Genomic DNA, 23,118 nt, shown 5'->3' with positions numbered 1-23,118 from the left:
AGACTATTAGCATGTCATATTGAGCAGAGCAAAGACGGAGACAAGATGTCGACAGAGACCGCATGATAAGCCCTTAGAGGAGAAAAATCAGAGGTATATTTCAAACTACAGCTGATCAAATCATTATTAAACATGTAAGTGACTTTCTTAAGTCGATCTCTTTCTCTCTTGTATGTTGTAGTGCTGTATTTATACCACAGTAATCTGCTAGTGTTTGCTTTGCTTTGGCTTTATCAGGGTTAATTATTGGGATCTCCTGATTTCAGCAGAGAAATACTGTGAAATCTCTGTAGACTGATGGCATTTGATGCTGTTCTGCCTTATAATCCTCAAGTGTCAGCTAAATCAGCTTCACTTTAGACATTACGCTAGAGAATCACTCAAACACTAGCGCTACAGTGACGCTGGTGAATGAGCTTCTGCTGTTCTGACGTCAGCTGCAGATGTGAATGAACGGCGGAAGGAAGTAGTTCCTAATACAAAAGGGTTTTGAGACTCTCCGTGTTTGATTTAGTTTTATAAACACACGATTATGTCATCGAACTGTTGTATCAACGCAATATCACACAAGCAGCAGTGTGATGTGGCTGTATATTGTCAGTGGTGGGACACTAAGAGCCAACGCACGCCTCCCACCAGTGCTGATATACAGCCACATCACACTGCTGCTCGTGTGATATTGCTCATATAACCACATTTAAAGCGTTATAAAGCACATAAATAGGCCAGGATCATTAAAAGTGAAATCATTAGGAGATGTTTCCATAAATGCCAACACTACTGTTATTAATACTAAACTATTCATTTAAACAGCCTGTGAGCGCAGAGTTTAATCACATATATGAAATAATCATCATTATGAGTGAAATCAGAGAGATTAATTCAGAAATATCTGGAGATTGAGACAAGTTTATAAATGAATAAAGGCATGCTCTACTGTTATTAATACTAAATAATAAACAAAAACAGCCCGTGGTCGGCTCCGGACAGGAAGTGCTAATGTGTCGCGCGCCGGTGACCCGGATGTGGCGCAGGTTGTGTTGACATCAGATCGGCGGTGATCATCACCGGATCATGCCCGTGTTTCTGTGAGTGGAAGCGGCGGTCGGTCGGTAAACGGTGCTCAGGTAAGAGACAGACCTATGAGCGGCCACCGGAGCCGCTGTCAGCCGCTCACTGAGCGCATAAACCCTCGCACGGGACTAGCATGCTAACGGCTAACACCTCAGCAGATACACACAAACACACACACACACACACAAACATCACCGAACGGCGAGAAAAAACACCGAAAACACGGAAACACCGACACGACAACAGCGCGGAGCGACGGTACAGCGAATAATGATCAGCAGAGTCCCGGTAAACGAGCGATACCGAGCATTACACATCTGAGAGATGATTATGAATGACAGTGTGGGAGACTGATGAACCATTGATGATGATGATGATGATGATGATGATGATGATGATGATGATGATGGGGTTCAGTACAGACTCCCTCAAAACAACAGAGCAGACCAAATCAGCGTTATTGATGATCCAGACTAGAGGAGGAGATGACGTGAAGTGGAGTGTGTGTGTCTGTATATTCACATTCACTCAGACGCCTTTGTTTTCTTCTGATAGTGTCTCGAATATGACGTGTTTTTATCTCATTTTAATATTAATTAAGTTTCAGAAATCATTAATATCAAGCGTCTACTCGTACCTCATTAATAATCAGTGTGTTATTGTACATCATTAATAATACAGATGTATTTGTAGGTATCAGGTGTTCTCCTACATCACTGATCATGTATATTAGTAATAATGCTAAGCGTGTTTCCTAGATCAGTAATATTACATGTTTTTGGACATCATTAAAGGTAATGAAGATCTGGGAATACCCAGACATTGTGGAATGATGAGAGATCTGCTTATAGGAATATGAGTTTCCTCATTCTCATGTAAATACCTACAAGTGTAAAACCCCGGTGGACAGTCAGAGGACAAAACAAACTGTGACGAGACTCACAGGCCACGCCCTCCTCATTTGCATGCACGCCTAATTTGGGTCGTTCATCCGGACTTGTCGAGCAGCTATGTCATTAAGCTCTGAGATCCTAAAAAAGCTCTGAGATCATTAATATGCACGCCTCGGACAAACAACGATTTCTAGTGAGACAACGATGATAGTTTCCCTCCCTCTGTTATTTTAAGCGTACATTTTACTCATTGTGCATGTGGGACTTTTATTTTGAAACCGTGAGCGCCAAATTGTTTACTGTGCATTACTGTGCTCGCCTCAGGACGCAAAATGCAGGATATACAGATTACACAGTTATTCATCTCCACTCTGAAGAGCTTAACGTTACTCTGATTGGGATTATATTCGTCTGTGTTTAGCGCAAATCATGCTGTGTGTGTGCGTGTGTGTGTGTGTGTGTGTGTATGTGTCTGTAAGAGCGGCATGTCAGAGCTCATAGACATTCTGATTATAGGGGTATTTTATAGAGGAAACATGAGCTTATAAAACCGTTTCTGGAGATCTTTTGAACTTACCGAAGCCATAAACCGGCTATGAAGATATCAGAGAATAATTAAATTTATTGAACTGAAGCAGTATATGGCTGCTCATCATCGGTGTTATACATGTGCTCATATATCACTAATAATGTCAAGTGTGTAATAATATTAGGTGTGTTTTCATCGTTAATAATATTAAATGTGTTTTTATCGTTAATTATATTAAGTGTGTTTTCATCGTTAATAATATTAAATGTGTTTTCATCGTTAATTATATTAAATGTGTTTTCATCGTTAATAATATTAAATGTGTTTTCATCGTTAATAATATTAAATGTGTTTTCATCGTTAATAATATTAAGTGTGTTTTCATCGTTAATTATATTAAATGTGTTTTCATCGTTAATAATATTAAATGTGTTTTCATCGTTAATAATATTAAATGTGTTTTCATCGTTAATAATATTAAGTGTGTTTTCATCGTTAATTATATTAAATGTGTTTTCATCGTTAATTATATTAAATGTGTTTTCATCGCTAATAATATTAAGTGTGTTTTCATCGTTAATAATATTAAGTGTGTTTTCATCGTTAATAATATTAAGTGTGTTTTCATCGTTAATAATATTAAGTGTGTTTTCATCGTTAATAATATTAAGTGTGTTTTCATCGTTAGTTATATTAAGTGTATTTTCATCGTTAATTATATTAAGTGTGTTTTCATCGTTAGTTATATTAAGTGTGTTTTAATCGTTAGTTATATTAAGTTTGTTTTCATTGTTAATAATATTAAGGGTGTTTTCATCGTTAATAATATTAAGTGTGTTTTCATCGTTAATTATATTAAGTGTGTTTTCATCGTTAATAATATTAAATGTGTTTTCATCGCTAATAATATTAAATGTGTTTTCATCGTTAATAATATTAAGTTTGTTTTCATTGTTAATAATATTAAGTGTGTTTTCATCGTTAATAATATTAAGTGTGTTTTCATCGTTAATAATATTAAGTGTGTTTTCATCGTTAATAATATTAAGTGTGTTTTCATCGTTAATAATATTAAGTGTGTTTTCATCGTTAATAATATTAAGTGTGTTTTCATCGTTAATAATATTAAGTGTGTTTTCATCGTTAATAATATTAAGTGTGTTTTCATCGTTAATAATATTAAGTGTGTTTTCATCGTTAGTTATATTAAGTGTGTTTTCATCGTTAGTTATATTAAGTGTGTTTTCATCGTTAATTATATTAAGTGTGTTTTCATCGTTAGCTATATTAAGTGTGTTTCATCGTTAGCTATATTAAGTGTGTTTTCATCGTTAATGATATTAAGTGTGTTTTCATCGTTAATAATATTAAGTGTGTTTTCATCGTTAGTTCTATTAAGTGTGTTTTCATCGTTAGTTATATTAACTGTGTTTTCATCGTTAATTATATTAAGTGTGTTTTCATCGTTAATAATATTAAGTGTGTTTTCATCGTTAGCTATATTAAGTGTGTTTTCATCGTTAGCTATATTAAGTGTGTTTTCATCGTTAGTTATATTAAGTGTGTTTTCATCGTTAATAATATTAAGTGTGTTTTCATCGTTAATAATATTAAGTGTGTTTTCATCGTTAATAATATTAAGTGTGTTTTCATCGTTAATAATATTAAGTGTGTTTTCATCGTTAGTTATATTGAGTGTGTTTTCATCGTTAATAATATTAAGTGTGTTTTCATCGTTAATAATATTAAGTGTGTTTTCATCGTTAATGATATTAAGTGTGTTTTCATCGTTAGTTATATTAAGTGTGTTTTCATCGTTAATAATATTAAGTTTGTTTTCATCGTTAATAATATTAAGTGTGTTTTCATCGTTAATAATATTAAGTGTGTTTTCATCGTTAATAATATTAAGTGTGTTTTCATCGTTAATAATATTAAGTGTGTTTTCATCGTTAATAATATTAAGTGTGTTTTCATCGTTAATAATATTAAGTGTGTTTTCATCGTTAATAATATTAAGTGTGTTTTCATCGTTAATAATATTAAGTGTGTTTTCATCGTTAATTATATTAAATGTGTTTTCATCGCTAATAATATTAAATGTGTTTTCATCGTTAATAATATTAAGTGTGTTTTCATCGTTAATAATATTAAGTGTGTTTTCATCGTTAGTTATATTAAGTGTATTTTCATCGTTAATTATATTAAGTGTGTTTTCATCGTTAGTTATATTAAGTGTGTTTTAATCGTTAGTTATATTAAGTTTGTTTTCATTGTTAATAATATTAAGGGTGTTTTCATCGTTAATAATATTAAGTGTGTTTTCATCGTTAATTATATTAAGTGTGTTTTCATCGTTAATAATATTAAATGTGTTTTCATCGCTAATAATAATAAATGTGTTTTCATCGTTAATAATATTAAGTTTGTTTTCATCGTTAATAATATTAAGTGTGTTTTCATCGTTAATAATATTAAGTGTGTTTTCATCGTTAATAATATTAAGTGTGTTTTCATCGTTAATAATATTAAGTGTGTTTTCATCGTTAATAATATTAAGTGTGTTTTCATCGTTAATAATATTAAGTGTGTTTTCATCGTTAATAATATTAAGTGTGTTTTCATCGTTAATAATATTAAGTGTGTTTTCATCGTTAATAATATTAAGTGTGTTTTCATCGTTAGTTATATTAAGTGTGTTTTCATCGTTAGTTATATTAAGTGTGTTTTCATCGTTAATTATATTAAGTGTGTTTTCATCGTTAGCTATATTAAGTGTGTTTTCATCGTTAGCTATATTAAGTGTGTTTTCATCGTTAATGATATTAAGTGTGTTTTCATCGTTAATAATATTAAGTGTGTTTTCATCGTTAGTTCTATTAAGTGTGTTTTCATCGTTAGTTATATTAACTGTGTTTTCATCGTTAATTATATTAACTGTGTTTTCATCGTTAATAATATTAAGTGTGTTTTCATCGTTAGCTATATTAAGTGTGTTTTCATCGTTAGCTATATTAAGTGTGTTTTCATCGTTAGTTATATTAAGTGTGTTTTCATCGTTAATAATATTAAGTGTGTTTTCATCGTTAATAATATTAAGTGTGTTTTCATCGTTAATAATATTAAGTGTGTTTTCATCGTTAATAATATTAAGTGTGTTTTCATCGTTAGTTATATTGAGTGTGTTTTCATCGTTAATAATATTAAGTGTGTTTTCATCGTTAATAATATTAAGTGTGTTTTCATCGTTAATGATATTAAGTGTGTTTTCATCGTTAGTTATATTAAGTGTGTTTTCATCGTTAATAATATTAAGTTTGTTTTCATCGTTAATAATATTAAGTGTGTTTTCATCGTTAATAATATGAAGTGTGTTTTCATCGTTAATAATATTAAGTGTGTTTTCATCGTTAATAATATTAAGTGTGTTTTCATCGTTAATAATATTAAGTGTGTTTTCATCGTTAATAATATTAAGTGTGTTTTCATCGTTAATAATATTAAGTGTGTTTCATCGTTAATAATATAAGTGTGTTTTCATCGTTAGTTATATTAAGTGTGTTTTCATCGTTAATAATATTAAGTGTGTTTTCATCGTTAATAATATTAAGTGTGTTTTCATTGTTAATAATATTAAGTGTGTTTTCATCGTTAATAATATTAAGTGTGTTTTCATCGTTAATAATATTAAGTTTGTTTTCATTGTTAATAATATTAAGTGTGTTTTCATCGTTAATAATATTAAGTGTGTTTTCATCGTTAATAATATTAAGTGTGTTTTCATCGTTAATAATATTAAGTGTGTTTTCATCGTTAATAATATTAAGTGTGTTTTCATCGTTAATAATATTAAGTGTGTTTTCATCGTTAATAATATTAAGTGTGTTTTCATCGTTAATTATATTAAGTGTGTTTTCATCGTTAGTTATATTAAGTGTGTTTTCATCGTTAATAATATTAAGTGTGTTTTCATCGTTAATAATATTAAGTGTGTTTTCATCGTTAATAATATTAAGTGTGTTTTCATCGTTAATAATATTAAGTGTGTTTTCATCGTTAATAATATTAAGTGTGTTTTCATTGTTAATAATATTAAGTGTGTTTTCATCGTTAATAATATTAAGTGTGTTTTCCTCGTTAGTTATATTAAGTGTGTTTTCATCGTTAGTTATATTAAGTGTGTTTTCATCGTTACTTATATTAAGTGTGTTTTCATCGTTAGCTATATTAAGTGTGTTTTCATCGTTAGTTATATTAAGTGTGTTTTCATCATTAGTTATATTAAGTGTGTTTTCATCGTTAGTAATATTAAGTGTGTTTTCATCGTTAATAATATTAAGTGTGTTTTCATCGTTAATAATATTAAGTGTGTTTTCATCGTTAATAATATTAAGTGTCTTTCATCGTTAGTTATATTAAGTGTGTTTTCATCGTTAATAATATTAAGTGTGTTTTCATCGTTAATAATATTAAGTGTGTTTTCATCGTTAATAATATTAAGTGTGTTTCATCGTTAATAATATTAAGTGTGTTTTCATCGTTAGTTATATTAAGTGTGTTTTCATCGTTAGTTATATTAAGTGTGTTTTCATCTTTAATAATATTAAGTGTGTTTTCATCGTTAATAATATTAAGTGTGTTTTCATCGTTAGCTATATTAAGTGTGTTTTCATCGTTAGTTATATTAAGTGTTTTCATCATTAGTTATATTAAGTGTGTTTTCATCGTTAATAATATTAAGTGTGTTTTCATCGTTAATAATATTAAGTGTGTTTTCATCGTAATAATATTAAGTGTGTTTTCATCGTTAATAATATTAAGTGTGTTTTCATCGTTAATAATATTAAGTGTGTTTTCATCGTTAATAATATTAAGTGTGTTTTCATCGTTAGTTATATTAAGTGTGTTTTCATCGTTAGTTATATTAAGTGTGTTTTCATCGTTAATAATATTAAGTGTGTTTTCATCGTTAATAATATTAAGTGTGTTTTCATCGTTAATAATATTAAGTGTGTTTTCATCGTTAGTTATATTAAGTGTGTTTTCATCGTTAGTTATATTAAGTGTGTTTTCATCGTTAATTATATTAAGTGTGTTTTCATCGTTAATAACATTAAGTGTGTTTTCATTGTTAGCTATATTAAGTGTGTTTTCATCGTTAGTTATATTAAGTGTGTTTTCATCGTTAGTTATATTAAGTGTGTTTTCATCGTTAATAATATTAAGTGTGTTTTCATCGTTAGCTATATTAAGTGTGTTTTCATCGTTAATAATATTAAGTGTGTTTTCATCGTTAATAATATTAAGTGTGTTTTCATCGTTAGCTATATTAAGTGTGTTTTCATCGTTAGTTATATTAAGTGTGTTTTCATCGTTAGTTATATTAAGTGTGTTTTCATCGTTAATAATATTAAGTGTGTTTTCATCGTTAATAATATTAAGTGTGTTTTCATCGTTAATAATATTAAGTGTGTTTTCATCATTAGCTATATTAAGTGTGTTTTCATCGTTAGTTATATTAAGTGTGTTTTCATTGTTAGTTATATTAAGTGTGTCTTCATCGTTAGTTATATTAAGTGTGTTTTAATCGTTAATAATATTAAGTGTGTTTTCATCGTTAGTTATATTAAGTGTGTTTTCATCGTTAATAATATTAAGTGTGTTTTCATCGTTAATAATATTAAGTGTGTTTTCATCGTTAATAATATTAAGTGTTTTCATCGTTAGTTATATTAAGTGTGTTTTCATCGTTAGTTATATTAAGTGTGTTTTCATCGTTAGTTATATTAAGTGTGTTTTCATCGTTAATAATATTAAGTGTGTTTTCATCGTTAGTTATATTAAGTGTGTTTTCATCGTTAATGATATTAAGTGTGTTTTCATCGTTAGTTATATTAAGTGTGTTTTCATCGTTAGTTATATTAAGGGTGTTTTCATCGTTAATAATATTAAGTGTGTTTTCATCGTTAATAATATTAAGTGTGTTTTCATCGTTAGTTATATTAAGGGTGTTTTCATCGTTAATAATATTAAGTGTGTTTTCATCGTTAATAATATTAAGTGTGTTTTCATCGTTAGTTATATTAAGTGTGTTTTCATCGTTAATTATATTAAGTGTGTTTTCATCGTTAATAATATTAAGTGTGTTTTCATCGTTAATAATATTAAGTGTGTTTTCATCGTTAATAATATTAAGTGTGTTTTCATCGTTAGTTATATTAAGTGTGTTTTCATCGTTAGTTATATTAAGTGTGTTTTCATGAATATGTTATTGTGTGTGTGCGCGCGCGTGTGTGTGTTTCAGGTGACCAGCGTGTGTTTTCTCTGCTCTGGATTGTGTTCTCTTCATCTCGATGTGTGTGTCCTGAGTCAGTTGTGTAGTTGTGTGGTATCGTGATCATGGCGAGTAAAGCAGGAGATGATCCGGACAGCCTGATGTCTCTCTGCACTGAGTTCTGCCTGAGGAACCTGCGCAGGACCATGTGCTACAGCGGAGAGCGGAACCGGCTGAGTCTGCGGCCCGACGTCTTCCTGCCCAGTGAGATCTGCGACCGCCTGGTCAACGCGTACGTACACAAACACGTGTGTGTGTGTGTGTGTGGTGCTGCAGTGAGTGACGCTCTGCTGTATTGTGCAGGTATATGGATTTGGTGCACACAGACAGTGAGTTTGAGCCGCAGGACGGCTTCTTCCAGCTGTTCAGTGACCCGTGCAGCACCAGACTCACACACCTGACTCTGAGGGAGGATCTGCTGCGGGACCGAGACCTGGAGGCCATCAGCAAACAGGTGAAGCCCACCGCCACACTGCAGGAGCCACAGCTGGAGCCCATACTCACTGAGGACAGTCTATGTGTGGCTCAGCTCTGTGTGTGTTGATTGGATGGTGCGGTGTGGGCGGGGCTCAGCTCTCTATTAATATTTTAAGTTTATGCTAATGGGTAAGAGATGGGGGCTAGTGGGCGGGGCTGAATATAGTCACACACTGCTGACACACACACACACACACACTACTAAAAGTCATTTCTCTGTGTGTGTGTGCAGGACCTGATAGAGCTGCACCTGACGGACTGCAGTCGTCTGTCGTCTCGAGCTCTGCGTACGCTCTCTAGCTTCAGACACACACTGCTGTCTCTCAGTCTGTTCGGCTGCTCCGGCATCTTCTTCCGCAAGAGCGCCGCCCCGCTGGCGTCCGGCGAGCAGGACGAGGAGGACGAGGACCCGCTGGAGGAGCGGCTGCAGATGCTGGATGTGGACTTCAGCTTCCAGGGCTTCAGTCGTCTGCGTGTGCTGAATGTGGGCGGTCTGCCGGCGGAGCTGGACGTGGAGGCGCTGCTGCAGCCGCTGCCCGCTCTCACTGCGCTGGATCTCTCTGCCGCCCGGCTGCCCAGACCGGCGTTCCTGCAGCAGTGGAGCGACCGCATGGCCTCGCTGGTGCTGTATAATGTGGAGCTGACGGACGAGCTCATACACACACTGCTGCAGATGACCAGACTCAGGTTACTATATACAAACACACAGAAAACTCTCACGATGTAATGGAGCGTCCATCACACAGGTCAGATCACACTCTGGTTTATGAGGCACAGATCATACAGTTTCTGGATCAGCAAGAAAGGGGAGGAGACAGATGTAATTGGCTTTTCATTTCTCACAGCAGTAGCGTAATGCAAGAGGCCTTTGGTCATTTAAATAAAAATAAAATCAAGAAATAACCAGCTGAATCCATTTTAAAAGTATATTTAGCATTACAGTCTTGAATAGCAGCACTTCATCTGTAGTTTAGTCTCATTTTCAGTCATGATTCAGTAACTCACTCATGGAAACGCTTCATTACTCTGCATCATTTGTTAATAATTCAGTGTTTTTTGATGGTTGTTTGTCGCCACCTGATGGTGAAACAGTGTAATCGCCACTACTTGACATTTGAGCAGTGGTCTTAAACTCCTGGCGGGCCGCAGCTCTGCTGAGTTTAGCTCTAACCAGCTCCAGCTGAACAGTGTCTAGTAGTGTTGAACACCTTCATTAGCTGATCAGCTGTGTTTGATCAGGGCTGGAGCAGAACTGTGCAGAGCTGAGGCCCTCCAGGAGTCCAGTTTGAGACCTGTGCATTTGAGGGTCAATTTGGAGCATTAAGCTGGATTTATACTTTCACCTGGCGCCGCGTTGCGCACCTCATGAAACGGATGAGGCTTGACGTGTTCACCATTGTGATACTCTCTAAAACAACAGGAGGCCGTCAAAAGAAACTGACCGTAAAGTCAGACGAATAAACAGAGAAGTAGAGAGTTCCAGGACTACATCATTAATATAAGATTTTTAAACTAATTATTTTTATCAATTATTATAATGATTATAAGGTTTTTTATAACCATTCAACCATTTTTAAGCAAACTTTGCTGCATCACTTGCTTTTGTTCATATCTCAGACAGTTTTTCAATATTTTTAGCATATTTTTAATATTATTAACAGCAGAACATGAGTTACTCTACAAATATATATTTATATTATGGCAAGAATAAAAGCAAGAAAAAAGTACACTTAGTAAAAATACAGATGTGGAGACGCCCGCTCCACTATTCACACATTACTGTCTGGCTAGCTTCTGTCCTCTTCTTATGCTAAAAGGCAACACTGGTCCAACATTCCTGACCATCATCACCAATAAAGCCTAGAGAAACAGGCCATCAGTATACTGTAAACTGATTCAAACACTCATTTCCAGTTATCAAACACATAATGTGCTCCTTAATTACAGTTTAGTGAGTATTAAATAGTTTTAAATGGTAAATGGTGTAATATCCACATCAGTGTTAAACCTGTGACTGCTGGAGAAACATATTTCTGTATTGTGTACTCGGCTCTCCACTTGTGCCATGGCCTCTGTTGGCTTTAACAGACTCATCCCTCAGGTTTTCCCAAACCTTTAAACAAAACTTTCCTCCTCTCCCACTGTTGCAGTTTCTAGCTAAGAGTTATTGATCATCTGGTTATCTCTATGATCATAAAGGTGTGTGTACAGGCGTTCCGTTTCAGACAAAATCTCTTCAAAGTGTTTCATATTCAGCTCAAATCAGACGCAGTGCAGCGTGAACTGTTCACTCGAGTCTCAAAAAACATGCGCTCCACCAGCAGACATCATGTCGCGCACTGAGAGCGGACCTCTGCAAACTCCGCAATGACGTCACATTAGCCGTGCGCACTCAGGTGAACTAGCGGGTGAGTCAAGTATAAACCAGGCTTAAAACCGCACAATATTGGGAAGAATGACATTACAATATTTAATTTTTCAGCGATATACATTGTGAAATGGAATATACTTCACTAGATGGATTGAATAATTGAGAATGATTAGATATATTTGATGGTGGAGCACATCTGCAGAAGTTATTCAAACTAAATTTAATGCACATTTTTATCTGATGTTTGATGCAGTCTCAACTGAAACACAGAGAGAGAGGGCGGGACATACAGTAGCTCCGCCTCTTTACAAAACAGTCAATGTATTTCCTGATGTGAACAGCTGGACTGTGCTGTGTTACACCCTGAACTCAGGAGCTGTTGGTAGACCCACACTGATGTGCTGCAGATCTCTGAGCTCATCACTCAGTCTGTGTGTTTACTTCCTAAGTGTTTGTTTTCCGGCTGTGTGTGCAGGCATCTGGACATCTCTCGAGAGAATCAGAGGACGTCTAAGTTCAAGATGTCGAGGCGTGTGCTGAGCAGTCTGGTGCAGACGCTGGTGCAGCTGGTGTCTCTGGACATCTCTGGACACATCATGCTGGACAACTGCACTGTCACACCCATGCAGGAGGCGCTGGGACGACCCAGGTCAGCACACACACACACACACCTATGTCCTGAGAGTGTGCCAACTGTAGTGTTCATCTCTGTGTGTGTGTTTCAGCACGGAGCCCAGTAAGAGCAGTATTTACCCCTTTAAGGAGCTGAAGAGGCCTCTGCAGTTCTTGGGCCTGTACAACACAACACTCTGCAACGTCACACACATACCTGCGTATAAGGTACTGCACACGCACACACACACACACACACAGACACAGACACAGACCTGTGTATAAGGCCAAGGTTCTCAACAGGTGGCCCGTGGGCTGCATCTGGCCCGCTGCTCTTTAAAATGTGGCCTGCAGCTCTCATGTTGCAGCATATAGTACAGCAGAGGGGCTGAAACGGGTCGTCTGAACCGCCACGGTCACTTCACGTGTGCTCATTCTAGTTTTTCCCTTGTCTTATGAGAGGGCTGAGATTACTTTGAACTATAAATTAGTTTCTTGATTATAAAGTTTTATTTTTAGTTCTTGTGTTTAATTTGATGGCGTCACAGGGGCTCAATGGTTAGCACTGTGTCCTCACAGTAAGAAGGTCTCTGGTTTGAGTCTCGGCTGGGTCAGTTGGTGTTTCTGTGTGGAGTTTGCATGTTCTCCCCGTGTTGGTGTGGGTTTCCTCCGGGTGCTCCGGTTTCCCCCACAGTCCAAACACATGCGCTATAGGGGAACTGATCAACTAAACTGGCCGTAGTGGATGATTATGTATGGGTGTTTCCCAGTACTGGGTTGCATCTGGAAGGGCATCTGCTATGTAAAACATATGCTGGAATAGTTGGCGGTTCATTGCGCTGTGGTGACCCCTGATTAATAAGGCACTAAGCTGTAGGAGAATGCATGAATGATGTTTAGTTTGTATTAGTGCTCCACCAGCAGCTGAATGTGACAGAACTCTTCTGCCTGTTCACAGTAAACAGAAGTACTGGAGTTTTGTTATTATTCCTGTTGTACCGTATCAGCACCAAACCCTGATGTCTAAACCGAGCTCATTGAGTCCAGAGTACCGTTACACCGCTGTGAGGCACACAGTTCTGACTGACATTATTCTAATGCTTTATTAAATAAGCTGCTGCTGACAAAACAAATAGCTAAACACATCTATTGTTCAATACAAATCATGTATAATTTCCCAACCTCAGGGGGTCCGCGGGGTTGTAAAAGGTAGTAAATGAAATTAGCCAGAATTAAAGGCATTAAAAAGTATTAATAAGTAATAAAGGTCATCTGATGAGGTGTTACACTTAAGAGCTCTGTGTGTTTAGATAAATGTTCAGTCAGTGTTCAGTGCAGGCCTTTATTCTGAGATTTACATGGGTTTATTCATATGTTGAGAGTAGGACCTGAGCGATATCATGTGAGGTGGTGTTTGTTTGTGTGTGCGCGCACTGAAATGAACTGGGTACCCGTCTGGCTTGCTGCCAACCATATAGATGAGCTTTCGTTCATCAATTAAATTAAAACATGGGGAAATGCAAGCTTTCAGACCTCTGGCTGGAGGACTCAAGATTTAAAGACTGGCTTAGGCCTGTAGTTGGCAACAGTCACAAGATTTATTCCCACATCTGTAAGAAGACGATACGTACCTCACTTGCGCACACATCACACAGCGCCTGCAGTTACACTCTGTTTATCATGACACTTTTATTGATCAGTAAATCCTGCAATTGACAGCAAGAACTAACAAAGAAGCTGATTGAGCAGCATCTAATTCTGTTCAAAAGAGTTTAAAACGGCAAATGTGATGAATTTATACTCCATTTCAATAGTAAAACATCCTGTAATAGGCAGTGCAGTGTGAGGGTGAGAGGGGGGCAGTGTTCAGTGTGATCCGGTTATGTTGTGGTTCTGTGACTGCTGCTGTTGGTTAACAATAATGACGAGGTTCATTTAGATTTAAATCAGTCTAAAATAAATAAATATTAATCTGATATTTTAGCCGCTTTGGGTGGGTTTTGGACCGCTTTTGGGCTGGAAAAAGTCTGCTATATCTGGCAACACAGGTGGTAGCTTGGCAACAGAGCCTCAACATCACACAGAATCTATCGGCACGGTTCAGCACGGTTGTCTAACGGTTTGTAATTGTGCCGTGCCGTTCCAGCCTCAGTGGAGACTCAACCGTAGCCATACTGAACTGTTCTTACAAGAGCACCAACACATTGATGACATATATGACATTGTGACTTCTTGATTACCCCCTCTGCTCTACCTAAATCTAGATGTCATCTGCAATATGATGATGTGTCATGTACACCACTACAGGTGCAGCTCTAAGTCCTGCTGGGATTATCATTTTGCTTGAAGGTATTAAAAATGTAGTAAAAGGTATTCAATTCAACTTCAGAGGTTCAGCATATACCCTGAACCTATCACAAGACTACTGTGAACACCGGCTAATCCTTACAGAACCTTCATCACATTTAAAAGTGGATCATGCAGGCTAAAAACACAGCTCTGTGTGCTCATGTCAATTCACTATCATGGAGATTCACGGAAGAGCAGTGTGGAGGAGTCCCGTCTGTCAGGAGCCTTCTGTAGACTAATGAACAATGCTCAACACATAGAAGTGTCCTCCTGCATCTCATGTGGGCGATATTTGGCCCTCGAGCCATCATAGTTGAGAACCTCTGCTATAAGGTAATGCACACACACACACACACACACACACACACACACACACACACAGTGCACAGATACACAGGTATTACAGGTATTAGATACTACACACACATGGAGCGCTGTGTTTCTTTCTGACTATTGACTGTGTGTGTGTGTGTGTGTGTGTGTGTGTGTGTGTGTGTGTGTGTGTGTGTTTCAGGTCACCGGCTCTAAGAATGAGGATCAGATTCTGAATGCGATCGAGGCCTACACAGAGCAGAGGCCCGAGCTCGCACACAGAGCCATAAACCAGCTGTTCGACATCGCCAGAATCCAGCACTGCAGTCAGCTGCTGCGCGCACTACAGGTCTCACACACACACACACACACACACACACATGAATGTTCTGTCTCTGTGTCTATACTGATAAATCATGATGTAGTTCAGTGTTGTCCTGCAGACGTCGCTGTGTCCTGAGTGTTAATGTTGATGATCTCCAGACTCCAGCTCTGAGTGTGTTTCTGTTTGTCAGTGAAACACTTCAGCAGATCACTGTGTTGAAGGACTGTGTGTGTGTGTGTGTGTGTGTGTGTCAGCTGGTGATCACGGCGCTGAAGACTCATAAGTATGATAAGAGTATCCAGGTGACGGGCAGCGCGGCGCTGTTCTACCTCACCAACACTGAGTACCGCGGTGAGCAGAGCGTGCGGCTGCGCAGGCAGGTCATACAGGTGGTGCTCAACGGCATGGAGCATTACCAGGAGGTCACGGTGAGCACACACACACACACACACACACTACACACACAATACACACACATACAGACACAGACAGAGCATTACCAGGAGGTCTTGATAAGCACACACACACACACACACACACACTTACATAAATACATGCACACATTTATGTGTTAAGTGTGTGTGCTATGTTTATGTGTCTGTGTGTGTGTGTAGGTGCAGAGGAACTGCTGCCTGACGCTGTGTAACTTCAGTATCCCGGAGGAGCTGGAGTTTCAGTACCGGCGTGTGAATCTGCTGCTGCTGAAGATCCTGGAGCCGCTGCGTCAGGACGAGTCCATCCAGCGCATCGCTGTACACCTGTGCAACGCTCTGGTCTGTCAGGTGGACAACGACCACAAGGAGGCGGTGGGGAAGATGGGCTTTGTCAAGGTGATGCGCACACGCACACACACATGCACACACACACACACACACACACACACACACACGCACACGCACACACACACACACACACACACACACACAAAATTTTAAATTCAGTTCATGATGATGTCAGTCATTGTCATGTGTATTTCTGCTGTTGTGCAATTCAAGTGTAGCACTTTTCACATATATACAGTACATACTCACCAGCCACTTTATTAGGTACACTTTACTAGTACCGGGTCGGACCCCCTTTTGCCTTCAGAACCGCCTTAATCCTTGGTGTCAGAGATTCAACAAGCTACTGGAAATATTCCTCAGAGATTTTGCTCCATATTGACATGATAGCATCACACAGTTGCTGCAGATTTGTCGGCTGCACATCCATGATGCCAATCTCCCGTTCCACCACATCCCAAAGGTGCTCTATTGGATTGAGCTCTGGTGACTGTGGAGGCCATTTGAGTACAGTGAACTCATTGTCATGTTCAAGAAACCAGTCTGAGATGATTGGTGCTTTATGACATGGTGCGTTATCCTGCTGGAAGTAGCCATCAGAAGATGGAGACACTGTGCTCATAAAGGGATGGACATGGTCAGAACAATACTCAGGTAGGCTGTGGCGTTGACACCATGCTCAATTGGTACTAATGGACCCAAAGAAAATCTCCCCCACACCATTACACCACCACCAGCAGCCTGAACCGCTGATACAAGGCAGGATGGATCCATGCTTTCATGTTGTTGAGGCCAAATTGTGAGCCGAGCATCCGAATGTGGCAGCAGAAATGGAGACTCATCAGACCAGGCAACGTTTCTCCAATCTTCTATTGTCCAGTTTTGGTGAGCCTGTGTGAATTGTAGCCTCAGTTTCCTGTTCTTAGCTGACAGGAGCGGCACCCGGTGTGGTCTTCTGCTGCTGTAGCCCATCCGCCTCAAGGTTGAAGGTGTTGTGTGTTCAGAGATGCTCTTCTGCAGACCTCGGTTGTAACGAGTGCTTATTTGAGTTACTGTTGCCTTTCTATCAGCTGGAACCAGTCTGGCCATTCTCCTCTGACCTCTGGCATCAACAAGGCATTTGCGCCCACAGAACTGCCGCTCACTGGATATTTCCTCTTTGTCGGACCATTCTCTGTAAACCCTAGAGATGGTTGTGCGTGAAAATCCCAGTAGATCAGCAGTTTCTGAAATACTCAGAGCAGCCCGTCTGGCAGCAACAACCATGCCACGTTCAAAGTCTCTTAAATCCCCTTTCTTCCCCATTCTGATGCTCGCTTTGACCTGCAGCAGATCGTCTTGACCATGTCTACATGCCTAAATGCAGTGAGCTGCTGACATCTGATTGGCTGATTAGACATTTGTGTTAACGAGTAGTTGGACAGGTGTACCTAATAAAGTGGCCGGTGAGTGCATGTATATATATATATAAATATATATATAATTAGATAGTTTTGACAGACTTTAGCTGTAAAGTATGAGCGGTTGCTGAAGGACCAGTGCTCTTCTCATTGCATATATGTGTGATTAGCATTAGCATGTAGCATCTGCTCCTGCTAAAAGTGAGATGTGTGTTTGTGTCTCAGACGATGCTGAATCTGATCCAGAAGAAGCTGCAGGACCGAATGGTGAGGCTGATTCCTGTCTCTGTGTGTACATGCAGCTGCTCCATCATAATCAATACTGATCTTTAACCCCTGTGTGTGTGTTCAAATGTACGCCCCTTTGGTTTTGTTTATGCTGTTTTAGCCTCATTGACTCCATTAGAACTTCCTTAATCAGTTCATTTGAAGATAGATGGAGATATTTCTGTTGTACAGTGTTTTATTGTCAGCATTCGCTCTGATTTTGGGTTTATTTATTGAAGAAATGCAAATGTGTGGAGAGTTTATTTAATGGGATTGAGTGTTTTCTGAAGGTAGTACTGATGATAGTGTGTGTGTGTGTGTGTGTGTGTGTGTTCAGTGTGATCAGGTGATGGAGTTCTCCTGGAGTGCGCTCTGGAACATCACAGACGAGACTCCTGATAACTGTCAGATGTTTCTGGAGTGTAACGGCATGAACCTGTTCCTGGAGTGTCTGAAGGTCTGCACATCATCATCATCATCACTGCACCCTTACACACACACACACACACACACACACACACACACACACACACACACACACACACACACACTCATCTGCATCTGACCTTTGACCTCTGCAGGAGTTTCCTGATAAACAGGAGCTGCACCGCAACATGCTGGGGCTGCTGGGTAATGTGGCGGAGGTGAAGGCGCTGAGACCACAGCTGCTGACCAGACAGTTCATCACCGTCTTCAGGTGTGTGTGTCTATGTGTGTGTACAGTGCTCAGCATATATGTGTACGCCCCTCAGTAATCTCTCTTTTAAATTCATATTGTGAATAGGAAGCTCTACAATATTATATTAGTGCATATACACTAGATTAGACGATAATGAAGCCAAATCTGGAGCTCATCTAACAATAATAACTCACGATAACGCTCCAGAAAGCAGCACAGCCACATTTATATTAGAGAAAATCTATGAAATACTCATTTAAAAAGGAGATCAAGAGAAACAAAAACATGAACACATTGAGTTTGTACTTATTGAGCAACATTTAGCTGGAATTTAATAGTTTTATCTTTCAGTTTCTGAATATGTTCAGTGACTAAAATATTATTGTAATAAATATATCTGTTTAATAAATCTGTTCAGTTTAAATGCACCAAAATACACTGCCTATGCACTGCGTGTGCGTGTGCGTGTTCGTGTTCGTGTTTGTGTTTGTGTGTGCGTGTTTGTGTTTGTGTGTGTGTTTGTGTGTGTAATGCTGATCTTCGCCCTCAGTGATCTGCTGGACAGTAAAGCGGACGGGATCGAGGTCTCCTATAACGCCTGTGGTGTTCTCTCACACATCATGTTTGACGGGCCGGGGGTCTGGAGTATGGAGGAGCCCAGCAGGACACACGTGATGGACAAGATGTGGACGGCCATCCAGAGCTGGGACGTGAGCTCGCGGAGGAACATCAACTACAGGTACAGACACACACCTGAACAAAGACCAGACCCTCACAGCTGATTCAGACTTAATAAGAGTAAGTTTAGAAGTGTTCTCCATCTCTTACTAATTATAATAATTGTAAACAGCGCGGGTTAAGTCAAAAATCAATAAGTTACTCATTTCTTATGGTGTGGAGGGTGTAAATATATATTTAGTTGTTATTTTGGCTGTCACATTGAGGCTTTCATGACTCCACCAATGTGGCCCGGAGTGCTGAAATATTTTGGCTAAACTGGCAGTGGGTGGAGTCACAGAGACCAAAACACAGCAACATTCTGACACCGAACACACACACTCACAGCAGAATATCTGACCTCAGCAGTGTTTCACAGATAAACGTGTTGACTGAGCATGATTTATACATGTGTACAAACAAATGATGCTGGTTTTATGCTTTAGAAGAGTCAGAAACTGACGTACAGCAGCTTTACGTCTGTGTGTGTGTGTGTCTGTGTGTGTGTGCAGATCCTTCGAGCCCATCCTCCGTCTCCTCCCTCAGAGCGGGGCTCCGGTCAGTCAGCACTGGGCCACGTGGGCGCTCTACAACCTGGTGTCGGTTTACCGTGAGTAAATCACACTTGAATGATCATCATCATCATCATCATCATATATGAGTCTGTCTGACCTGTGTGTGTGTGTGTGTGTTCCTCCTGCAGCCAGTAAATACTGCCCTCTGCTGATCAAGGAGGGAGGTGTCTCTCTGCTACAGACAGTGCTGGAGCTGCAGACCTCTCATGTGGAGACCAAGGACATGGCACGGTACACACATACACTCACTCACACACACATGCTTAACACAAACACATACACACACTGAAGACACAAACAACACACTTATGTAATTATATCCTTATTATTAGGTGTGTAACGGATCACATTTGATCCTCAATCTGTTCAGATCACGACCCACTGTTGTTTAAATCGTGACTCCATCTGCGCCGCTCTGCAGACTCATGTGTGTGTGCTGCTCTATAAAGGAGGTGTGTGAAGGCGCATTGTTGGAGCGCTGCTATTCTGAGGAGCTGAAATAGACCAACAGCACCACTGACCAACTAAAGCTGCTCTATAGTCCAGCAGAGTGTGTTAGTTATACAGCTGAAACACACACACACTGCTGAACACACACAGGATGATCAGCAACACACACACACACATATCTTTACAGATGAACACAATTAAAATGATCCAGAAATGATGATGTTCTCCATCAATATAAGCACCACTGCCTCCAGGCCTTCTTCACCTCGGGGGGCTTCTTCAGTTCAGTCATGACCATCTGCATCTGTATAATGTGATTATTATCAGCAGGATTATTGATTATCTGCAGATTTAGATCTGTTTTAATAAACACACGTGTAGATGTGTCCAGCTGTGGGGTTTTGGAGACGTCTGCATCACCATATGGGTCATCAGAACAGGACGTGTGTGTGTGTGTGTGGATATAACTCAGTGTTTTGACCACACTTCATTATTATTGATAGTTTATTCCTCTGCTGGAGATCAGAACTGAATTTAGGAATAGTTTAGATCAAATCTCTGCTCTTAATAAAGGAGATTAAACATGTGGGCTGATGGATGTGTTCAGTGGAGGGAGTCTCCAGCGTTTCCTCACTCCACCAAAGTAAAGGAGTAAAGAGGAAAGAGAAAGTAAAGAGGCTGAATGGAGGAGGCTGGTTCTTTATCCTGGCGCTGCAGATGCTCTGTTTAACTGTGTTCTCGCTAGTGAAGCGTTCAGTTTTTACACTTTTAAAGTCGCCATGTAAATATTGAATCCTCCATGGAGCGACGCAACTGACTCTTAAAGGGAATGAGAGACGAGACTCTGATTGGTTTAATGCAGGTTATGATCTAAACACAGCCAGAACTCATGAAGAGAATCAGCACAGCCCTGTTAGACCATGCGCCGGGAGCAGAGCGGATTATTCCATCCGTAAAACAGCAGAAGTGGATTCAGACAGGCTCTTAATGCTTTTGTGCCATGAGATATAGATTTTGTGGCTAGATCGTTAAAATAGAGCCCTCAGTCTTTAGTCTTTCCAGTTTTTTCAAGCACTCAAACAACACAGAAATGTGTAGCTATAGTTCAGATGTAAACACTGATGTTTATGGTAAAGATTTAAATTAATGCAACGTGACGCTCAAAATGAAAGTTGTAGCAGTTACACTGTTTCACCATCAGGTGGCGACAAACAACTATCAGAATACACCACTGAATAATTCTTCACAAATGACGCGTCGAGTAATGAAGCGTTTGCATGAGTGAGTTACTGAATCATGACTGAAAAAGAGACTAAAACATGAATATGATGATGTACGCTTATCATTATCAGCTACAGTAGTGAAGCTCTCTTCTCACACTGTTGAATATAGTCTAGTTTTATTCCGCTGGTTATTTCTTGATTACTTTTAATAAGATTTCAGCTTCTAAGTTATTTCTATAAATATTTCTTTCATTACTGTTTTTCTAATAAATGGAAAGCCAGTGTTGCTGTCTGCTCCCCTTTTGCTGATCCAACAATGGTTCAATCCGTGACTCAAACCGTAGTGTGATCCGAACCGTGAGATCTGTGAGCTGTTACACCACTGCTTACATGGTAATCCATATTAGTGTACGTTTACTATGTGTGTGTGTGTGTGTGTGTGTGTGTGTGTGTGTGTGTGTGTGTGCAGGAAAGTGATGGAGCAGTGTGAGAGCTTTAAGGAGGACCCGATGGACACCAGCAGGTAAAGCGAGAGAAACACCTGCGTGAGGATCTTCACTGTCGGACAGCAGCGTTCAGGAGGAACACACTCCAGAACACACTACAGTGAGCCCAGCAGAGTGTGTGTGTGTGAGCGCGTATGTGTGTGTGTGTGTGTGTGTGCGTGTGTGTGTGTGTGTGTGTTGGGCGCCTTTCTGTGTTGCACATGGGCCGCAGCAAAAGCGGCGATATCTAGGGGTGTTTTTCTTTGTTTTTCTTTGTTAATGTGCCCAGCGTGTGTGTGTGTGTGTGTGTGTGTGTGTGTGTGTGTGTGTGTGAGAGAGATGGTTCATCAGAGACACAGGATGTGTGCAGATATGTGTGTGTGTGTGTGTGTGTGTGTCCAGTATAAGCTTGATGAATCTCCTCATGGTTCTGCTCTCTGTGATCATCAATCGACTGATCGATCAGTGTGATCAGAAGCGCTGGCGGCCATCAGGAGCGTTCTTCTCTCAATGTTCTCTGGACGTTTTCTGAACATTGTCAGGATATTTTCTGGAGGTTTTCTAAGCGTTGTTGTGATGTTCTCTGGATGCTCTAAGCTGTTTTCTGGACGTTCTCTGGATGTTCTGATGTAAACACTCCTGTGAAGACTGACAGCAGCGGAGGCTTCATCAGTACAGTGGTTCTCTGCTCTTCTGGAGCTCCTCTTTCTCCTGCGTTGTATTTTTAATCCTCATATCCTCTTTTATTTGGGCTCTCCTGAAGGTGGCGGAGCGGCGCGAGCGCTCAGATCTGCTTTTATCTGCTGTTCAATGTGCCGCCTGTTTTTCTACACCGCTCTGAACTGCAATAAACCCCTGATGTACTGAAGTCAGACGTCCACACAACACTGGCTGTAAAGAGAGATGATTATTCATGATGATGATAATAATAATAATAGTTGTCAAACACTCTGTTCTACTGGTCTGCTGCTGTCTTCATTTCCTGCAGACGCCGCCGCCGCCGCTGCTGCTGGTGTTCTAGTAAACTACAGTAATTCTCTGTCTAATGCACTGCTATTAAAGGCACAGTTCAGCTGATAATGTCTACTCTGTCATTATTTACTCATTAATAGTCATAGTATGTCATTAATATTCAAACCTGTCGCAGTTTTTCTGCAGCATTGATCAGGAAATCTTCCTTTGTGTTGAACTGAAGAAGGAAACCCCCACAGGAATGAATATTAATGAGTAAATACTGACAGAATGGACAGCTTTATAAAGGTTG

At 39.1% G+C, this 23,118-nt stretch overlaps 1 protein-coding gene across 1 annotated transcript; it reads left to right on the top strand.

The window, feature by feature from the left end:
* Window positions 1–1,018: 1,018 nt before the first annotated feature.
* Window positions 1,019–22,807, top strand: zer1 (zyg-11 related, cell cycle regulator). The gene is made up of 16 exons (XM_056446070.1): window positions 1,019–1,127; window positions 8,801–9,062; window positions 9,134–9,284; window positions 9,540–9,994; window positions 12,154–12,327; window positions 12,404–12,518; window positions 15,154–15,300; window positions 15,531–15,704; window positions 15,891–16,106; window positions 17,684–17,725; window positions 18,063–18,182; window positions 18,307–18,422; window positions 18,955–19,143; window positions 19,634–19,731; window positions 19,825–19,927; window positions 21,839–22,807. The coding sequence occupies exons 2-16, from the start codon at window positions 8,896–8,898 to the stop codon at window positions 21,894–21,896; spliced, it is 2,325 nt and encodes a 774-aa protein (XP_056302045.1). The 5' UTR covers window positions 1,019–1,127; window positions 8,801–8,895; the 3' UTR covers window positions 21,897–22,807.
* The last annotated feature ends 311 nt before the right edge of the window (window positions 22,808–23,118 follow it).

This window comes from Danio aesculapii, chromosome 21 (genome assembly GCF_903798145.1).
Source record: "Danio aesculapii chromosome 21, fDanAes4.1, whole genome shotgun sequence".
Lineage (NCBI taxonomy): Eukaryota > Metazoa > Chordata > Actinopteri > Cypriniformes > Danionidae > Danio > Danio aesculapii.
This window is presented reverse-complemented; position numbering and strand designations above follow the sequence as displayed.